The sequence below is a fragment of the Rana temporaria genome, chromosome 2 (assembly GCF_905171775.1).
Source record: "Rana temporaria chromosome 2, aRanTem1.1, whole genome shotgun sequence".
Taxonomy (NCBI): Eukaryota; Metazoa; Chordata; class Amphibia; order Anura; family Ranidae; genus Rana; species Rana temporaria.
Window position 1 is genome coordinate 389,642,184 of NC_053490.1, and position 8,775 is coordinate 389,650,958.

An 8,775-nucleotide genomic window follows, 5' to 3' on the forward strand; every position below is an offset into this window, starting at 1 on the left:
ACTCAGTGGAGGGGGTCCAGCATCTGGTGATGGGGGATCAGACGATGAGGATTCTGCTGAAGGACAAGTGCAATGTCGGCCCAGCTAACCCTGACAGGAGAAAGTGTGTAGGATTTAGGGTGGATGCCCTTTATTTAGAAAGGCTTGACCATATTTTAATGGCCACTCATCTTGCTTTTAAAGCAGTCTGTGCAGAGCAACGTACCTCATAATGTCTAGGATAAAGAACATGGAGCATAGAACCCACTGCTTCCACACCACCACTGGATCAAATGTCTTGACCAATGACTAAGCATCTGCTCATGCTCAAAATCCAGAATAAATTGGATGCTGAATAATGCACACCTTATTTTCTGGACATTGGAATTTCATAGGTGTGAACATAATAGAATGGATACTACTCAGATACAATAGTACCAACCTGTGCAACCTTGGGAATTTCTGGATGCCAACTAGTTTCTTGATTGGTGAACTGACTTTCCGGCATGAAAAATGAAACTAGGATTGCTTTAGACAACTGAATAATATAAGGAAATGGCCAGACTAATGTACCTCACACATGATTTGTAGACTATGTGAGAAGTGAGGTGATTTTCTTGATGGCCTCTAAACAAGGGCAGTTGTGTGGATATGTGCTTTTGTGATGCTATTTAAGTGTTTTCTTTTTCGAACTTTTACAATCTGGAAGAATGATCTGTAGATGGCATTTCCAAAGTTAGCCAATATGAAGGCCTCTTTGAATGTTCCAGAATATGTAATAGACCCATCTAGTTGGTTTAAAAAAAATAAGTTTGAAGAGTGCCTGCTGTGACTGATTAATGAGCCCTAACTGAATAAAGTGGTTGGTACACACAGTACCAAATTCTCACCTTGTTCAGAACAGGAAAAATCTGTCCTAGACCTGTGATTGACTCTCGTCAATTTGTATTTGATGTACATCTACAAATAAAAAACTTTATTTCTGAGCATTAGTTACAAGTTTTGTAAATGATACTATTGTTTGTTATAGACGTTCTTATAATTGTATATCTCTTATAGTAGAATTTTAATGGCAACCTAAAAATGCTGTGAATTGATCCATAATTCATAGCACTTCCGTTTTTTTAGAAGCCTGTATACCAGAATACACTGCTTCCTTCATAGTATTCTATCACCAGTGAGATCTGCAATCCAGCAGAGGAACTGGCTTTGGTTAAAGCTTAATAAAGCAATGGGTGCTGATGGTATTCATTCTAGAGTTCTAAGAGAACTTTGAGATATAGTCGTTGGACCATTAACAGATCTTTTTAATTAGTCTCTTCTAACAGGAGAAGTTACCCATACCTGCTGGACAGCTAATATTGTACCTATCCACAAAAAGGACAGCAAGGTAGAAGCTGGCAATTACAGGCCAGTGAGGTTAACATCTGTTGTAGTCAGGTTAATGGCATCACTCCTAAAAAGGATCATTGATCACTGAAAAACTCACAATTTGCCGGAGCCAAAGCAGCATGGCTTTACCGAGGGCAGATCATGTCAGATTAATGTGAGATTTGGAACAGGGAGCAGTCACTAGTGGGGTACCACACGACTCTGTACTAGGTCCTGTTCTATTTAATCTGTTTGTAAGTAATATAACTAAAGGTTTGATGGGTAAGGTTATGTCTTTATGCTGATGACTCAAAGATGTGTAAGGCTGGGTTCACACTTACTGTATGCAAACTTGATGCGGATTTCCCCACATCCAAATCGCATTATAGGAGAGTGTGACCAGCTCTCAATGGAGCCGGTTCACACATCTCCGGGGCGGCTGCGGAGCATGCTGCAGAAGGGTCCTGTGTGTCTTCTGGTCCGACTTCAGGCAAAAATTTGCCCCTGAAACGGTGAACGGGGATACACCAGATCCTCTGCCTCAAGCTGCTCTGCAAACAGTGTGAACTCAGCCTAATAATACATTAGATATCCCTGGTGGTGTCGGTAACATGAAACATGATTTGGCATTGCTGGAAGATTGGAAACTGCAGTTAAATGTTTCTAAATGTAAAATAATGCACCTAGGGAAAAATAATCCCCTAATAGTGTGCAATATTGGAGGTGCAGTTTTGCTCAGCACTACAGAGGGAAAAGATTTGCTGGTGCTTATTTTAGATGATTGCAAAATGAGAAATGTGATCAGGCAGTGGGGAAATGGAATAGAAATCCATATAGATAGAATAGATGTCCTATTCCCCTTTTTATAGATCTTCAGTTAGACCTTATTTAGAATAGTGTTTAGTTCTGGAGGACTCACTTATAAAAAAGATATTGATAAGATAGAACAAGTCGGGCAACAAAAATGGTGAAGGGTCTGAGGGCTAAAACATATCAGGAGAGACTTCACGGGTACATGACCTCAGGAGTGAAGTTCAAAACTAATCTTGGAAAATATAATTTTACCAAAAGTGTAGTTGATGCTTAGAATAGACTTCCAGCAGTGGTAGTAAATTGGTCAACATTAAGTGGATTCAAACATGCTTGGGATAAAAAGAGTTCTAAATTCACATACATAAAAAAAAAAGTTAAAGCAGAACTCCGGGATCGGCAAAAAAATCTCTCATTAGTACACCCCCCTACACAAAACACTAAACGGTTATTACATTTGAGACATTCCTTACCAGTGAAAAGAAAAATCTAATTGAATTTTCAGGAAGTCAGCTCTGTAATTCAAACAAATGCTGTATGTATTCTGCCAAGGAGGAGCCGTTAGAACAGTGATTGATTGTGTCATAGCCTCTCCTCTCTCTACACTATAATGAAACTACATTTCCCATCATGCTTTGTAAATTGGAATGTGGGAGGTTACACTAGGCCTGTACATGTTAAATGTGAACAAGCCCACTTCAAAATAAATCACGCCCCTCATTCTGCAGCCAGCCAGCCATACTACCCAGTAACGCACATCAGGATCGGTAGGTTACAGCCTTTATAAATACAAAGCATGTTTGTGCTCACCCCCTCCAGCCACAACAGGAGATAACCATATTGCCCTTAGTTGATTTATGTAATAATTACAGAACTGTAGACACACCCCATAATTATATATTTTACCCGCTGTACTCTGCTGTAATTCAGTATCAGAAATATTCCTCCTCCTGCTACAGCTTTGAGATCTTTCTAACATCAATCAGTGCTTATATGGTGTATGTGAGCTCATCACCACAGAAAGAAAGAGCCGGGCAATGATGCTTTACATTAGCATATAGTACAAGTAAATGTCGGCATGAGAACAAAACTAAAAAGTGCAGCGCTAACTTACTAATCAATACCACAATAATGGTGGATCCCTCTAATGTATGGAAATCTCAACAGACTCTCTGTGATATGTAACATCACATATAATACACATCGTACTAAAAGACATAAGACCGTAAAAAATATAAAAAAAGGGATAATGGAAACCCCACTGCTTATCGGTGCCCATAAGTGCAGCCTTATCAGTGCCGCCTCAGTGCCCATCACTTCTTTCTTATCAGTGACCATATCGTATCCTCAGTGAGGCTCGCAAACATCCCACCCTTCCCTACGAGCACACTGTGGTACTTCTTTATCCTGACTATCAAGTACTCCATGCTTTACCCAAGTCACCTGCGAGTTCAACATGGTGGTTCGGTAAAGTTTTTTGAATCCCCTGAAGAGGCAGATAACTGGCTACTATCTTTGCAATAATCTTTCTGCTTACTCTCCAATTTACAATCCTGGCTATTGTTTCTGTTCCAAGGATCGTTTGTTCATGTTCCACAGCTGCTTGATCACTTCTGCATGGTTCAGCGGGTGGACCGAGGCAGTTCACCCGCGGAGGAGACATGCAGGGGGACTTCTTCTCTGCCCAGATGTCTGACACCCTTCTTCATCCTTGTGACCACCTAACGGGACTGCCCAGATGTCCTCTAAGCATGCCCCCCATCATGGGGTGGGCTGGCCTTCTACTAGCTGACCTATGTTGTTCCCAGTGTCTTGCCGTAGGCCCCTTTCATGGTGGGCGACTTGGGGCGATGCTCTCCCCTGCACTTACTTGTTCCTAGCTAATCGGAGCTACGGCAAGACATTTCAACACACCTTCTCAAGGACACTTTGCCCATGCAGGGCATCTATGGACTAGACGGTCCCCCACCCACGCCTGCTGTTAGAAGCCAGACACCATCAGGGTTCTTCCCTGGAACTTTGAACCTCCTGTTGGTGATTTTTGTCAGTACTAATGTTTAGGGATTAAACTACAAGCCCGGTTATGTTGGGGTATTAATCAGAAAAAGGCGAGAGTTTGGTCAGGGGGACTTTAAATGGGGTATTGGTAAGTAAGTAGTAGGGAATTTCTCTTCCGTTCATAGACGGACACAGCATCCTTTGACAGTAGGGTTATGCACCTTCCTTCCAGGAGATTTTAGGCAGAATTTACAGCACTTAAAGCGTTAACAACCTTTCCTTGGTGCCACTCCTCCCAGGGGGCGTGGCTCCCCAGGCATAACCCACACCCTGCTCTAGCAGCCCCAGTTTTTTTCTGCCTAATGACAGGAGAGGTCAGGCACTTCTGGAGTCCTGTACTCTGGCGTTTTTTTCTTGCGATTTTTTTTTTTTTTTTTTTTTTATTTAAATTTTTTATTTTTTTTTGCTTTTTATTATTTTGTTCCTGCATTTTTGAATCCGGTGATTCTTCTATCAACAGCCGACTGGGTGACAGGCTGGGTCTTGACTCTTGTAGTCCCCCCATGTTCGGCCATCAAGCGTGTGCCGGCCCTTAGCTCAGCTTTGGGACGTCCACGACAGGCCCCGTTGCTCCAGGGGCGGCCGGGGAACATTTTGTTCTAGGGCACACATATGACCGGTCTTTTATGGCTTTGTCAGTGTGTCTGGCCGACAGCCATGCCGTTTAGCGGACGTTGGATCTGTCTGGGATACCTCCAGCCGGTGGTCGCAGGACGGGTAAGTAGTGGCCCCTTGCTCAGGTAAGTGGCCTGGCTGGAATTTTCCCCTGGGAGGTCGACTGAGGGCTTGCCCTGCTTTCCTCTCTCCCTTATTTTTCCTCTCCCTCCTTTCTCATGGGGTAGCGGGTGTGAGTTTTTTTTTCTGGGGTCTCCTAACACCTGGACCTGTGTGCGGAGCGGGGGCTGTGTGTAGTCACTGCAGGGGGCTGTGGTGTTCACTACAGGGCTTTTTTTATGTGCTGGGATGTGATTTTGATGCTGTGCTATTTGCTGTGTCACTGTCTTTTTAAATACTGCGCAACGGCTGCCATTTTACCGGAGCCGCGCTCTATATAGCTCGGCGGCCATTTTCTTGTGGTCCTGGGCTATTTTTTACTCGTTCGGCGGCCATCTTGGATTTCGTTTGGCCGCTCTGGCGCTGCAAAAAGGCCGCAAATCTGTCTGAGGAGAGACAGACGCAGCGCTGCACGGCTTCTCAGCACACCTTGTCCTTCACAGACCGCGCTGCACCGGGAGGGGTGGTGAGTCCCAGGGGCCCCCATACTCTGTAATAGCAGCCAGGAGGTGACTAGTGGGGTTTGTTTTCCTGCCTTGCAGTGAGGGTGACACAGCGCTGGCATTATGGAACCTGAACCAGGTACTTCTTCCCCAGCAATGCCTTGACGCCCTTCCCCCTGCCACATCTGTTGAGGCAATGTCCTGTCCTGGAGTCCTTTCTTGCCAGGTTTGAAGCGGCTAGTGCCTGGATGGGGGGTAAAAAGCGCCCCCTCCCTGAGCCTGCTATTGGGGATGTCTCTGACGCAGAATCAGACCATGCTATTGCTGCTTCTGGTTCTGTAATTTCAGAGGATGCGGGCTTAACCCACATGGACAGTGTGGATGACTCTGCTTCAGAGTCTGTTGCTGACAAGGAATTTGTTGGAGCTCTTATTGCTGCGGTGCATGATACTCTGAAACTTAAGGAGGTGGCGGAAGCACCTGCCGTGCCAGTCCCTTTTGGGTTCCGCAAACCGCCACGCACCGCTAAAGTGTTTCCTTGTGTTCCTTATTTGGACAGTATGTTGTACAAGGAATGGGATACACCGCAAAAAGTTTTTGCCGTTCCAAAGAACTTTGCAACCCGTTGCCCCCTTGAGGAAGAATTTTTGAAAAAATGGGTCTCTCCTCTGTCAGTGGACCCTCCCGTGTCCAGGCTGAGCAAGGCTACCACGTTGCCTGTGGAAGGGGCTCCTGCATTTAAGGACCCTGCTGATAGGAGAGTGGAGGCTGTGGCCCGCTCCCTATTCTCGGTTGTGGGTTCGGCGGTGAGGCCGGCTCTGGCCGGGACCCTGGTGTCGCAGACCCTGACTGAAAGGGCGAAGCTCCTGCTGCAGGAGCTGGAAGACCGGGATGCTTCTGATTCATCTAGGGATCTGGCTGAACAATTGGTTCAGGGTCTAAAATTTGTCTGCGAGGCGGCCATGGATACGATACCTTTGCTTTCCAGGGCTTCCGTCTATGCGGTGGTTTTGCGCCGCCTTGTGTGGCTAAAATGCTTTTTGGGGCATCCCTGGATGACATCATTAGGGATGCCACGGGTGGTAAGAGCACGCTGCTCCCACAGTCTGGGAAGGGTAAGGAGCCTCGCCGCAAGCAAGGCCCTACCTTTACTACCCCTAAGCGTTTTTTTTTGTGCCCCTAGCACGGCGGGAAAAGGTCCGCAAGGTGCTAAAGCCCCCGCTGTGGGGCAGAAGCGCACCTGGTTCCGCAAGCCCAACAAGCCTGCGGACAAACCTGCTTCCACATGAAGGTCTGCCCCCGCCCAGGTTTCGGGTGGGGGGACGACTTCGCGAATTCACGGATCGGTGGAAGTCTCTTCTGTCTGACCATTGGGTTTGCGAAGTGGTTGCTTCGGGGTACAAGATAGAGTTTCTCTCTTGTCCCCCAAACAGATTTTTTCCTTCCAACCTCCAGCTTCCTCCGGTTCGCCGGCAGACCCTCCCTGTCCGGGGCTGTCCAGGATCTTCTGGACAGGGGGGTGATTGTGCCGGTTCCCTCGCAGGAACGGTTTCAGGGGTTTTACTCCAATCTGTTCATGGTCCCCAAGAAGGAAGGGGTTTGCCCTATCCTGGACCTCAATTGCTTTGTCAAGGTGCAAAAATTCAGGATGGAGTCGATTCGATCGGTGATAACGGCACTCCACCAGGGGGACTTCATGGCGTCCTTGGATATCATGGACGCATTCAGACATAGCCATCATGTAATAATTTCAGATAATTAGTGATGACTATCACTATATGTTTCAATATTGACCTTAGAAAAAAATTCCTCAGCAAACAGTGGCATAGAAAAGGAGATGAAGTGGTGACAAGCATGACAGTGTAATCAGACAACCGAGTAGTTATAACCTTAGTAAAAAAAAAAATGGATTTTTGTACTCACTGTAAAATCCATTTCTCTGAGTTCATAGACGGACACAGCATCCTTTGACAGTAGGGTTATGCACCTTCCTTCCAGGAGAGTTTAGGCAGAATTTACAGCACTTAAAGCGTTAACAACCTTTCCTTAGTGCCGCTCCTCCCATGGGGTGTGGCTCCCCAGGCATAACCCACACCCTGCTCTAGCAGCCCCAGTTCGTAACAAGCAGTACAAACAAAGGAGGGGTGGGTGCTGTGTCCGTCTATGAACTCAGAGAAATGGATTTTACGGTGAGTACAAAAATCCTATTTTCTCTTCCGTTCATAGACAGACACAACATCCTTTGACAGTAGGGACGTCCCCATGCAGTGTCAAAAATTTATCGAGGGGTGGGAAAAAACAACACAGCAAACCAAGCTTCACCCCAAACAAAACCGGAGTTACTCAACGGAGGAACTCCAACCTTAAACTGCTGCCTGTAACACCCTGCGGCCGAAGGAGGCATCAGAAGATGCACTCACATCCACCTTGTAGAATTTTGAAAAAGTGTGGACCGACGACCAGGTCGCTGCCTTCCTATTGCATGCTTTAACCACTTAAGACCCGGACCTTTAGGCAGCTAAAGGACCTGGGCAGTTTTTGCGATTCGGCACTGTGTCGCTTTAACTGACAATTGCACGGTCGTGCGACGTAGCTCCCAAACAAAATTGACGTCCTTTTTTTCCCACAAATGGCTTTCTTTTGGCGGTATTTGATCATAAACAAAAATAGAGCGACAATTTTGAAAAAAATTCAATATTTTTTACTATAATAAATATCCCCCAAGAATATATATAAAACAAAAATTTCCTCAGTTTAGGCCGATACGTATTCTTCTACCTATTTTTGGTAAAAAAAAAATCGCAATAAGCGTTTATCAATTGGTTTGCGCAAAATTTATAGCGTTTACAAAATAGGGGATAGTTTTATTGCATTTTTACTACTAATGGCGGCGATCAGTGATTTTTTTCATGACTGCGACATTATGGCGGACACTTCGAACAATTTTGACACATTTTTGGGACCATTTTCAGTAAATCATAAAGCGGAACTAAACCCATCGATTTAATGGTTTTAAAAAACAGTTACATTTCTGGAATGTAACTATGTAACTATCACATTTGCTTGAGTCCTCAACCAAACTGTTAAACCATTTGGCCTTGTTCACTTCATGGTGCAGAGACATGAGTTTTTCTGTATGCATTTTCTGTACGCATTCTGCAAGGACACAAAAAAGAGAAAAATATGTGCCCTGTTCACAACACAATGTGCAGATTTTTTTCTGCTCAGGAATCTGCAATGTGTATGCATATGTGTAACGTGACATGACATTAACATTGATGTGAATAGAAAACATAACTGACGCACATGAAAACTGAAGTGAAACTGATGTCTCTGCAAG

General features: G+C 45.2%; 1 protein-coding gene across 5 annotated transcripts in view; it reads left to right on the forward strand.

The window, feature by feature from the left end:
• Positions 1-968, forward strand: part of WDTC1 (WD and tetratricopeptide repeats 1) — a 60,626-nt gene extending 59,658 nt beyond the window's left edge. For all 5 annotated transcript variants that reach the window (XM_040337990.1, XM_040337987.1, XM_040337988.1 and 2 more), the window contains exon 16: positions 1-968. This exon is cut by the window's left edge and continues 122 nt beyond it. In XM_040337990.1, the coding sequence (XP_040193924.1) occupies positions 1-88 (88 nt within the window). In that variant the 3' untranslated portion in view covers positions 89-968.
• Positions 969-8,775: the final 7,807 nt, after the last annotated feature.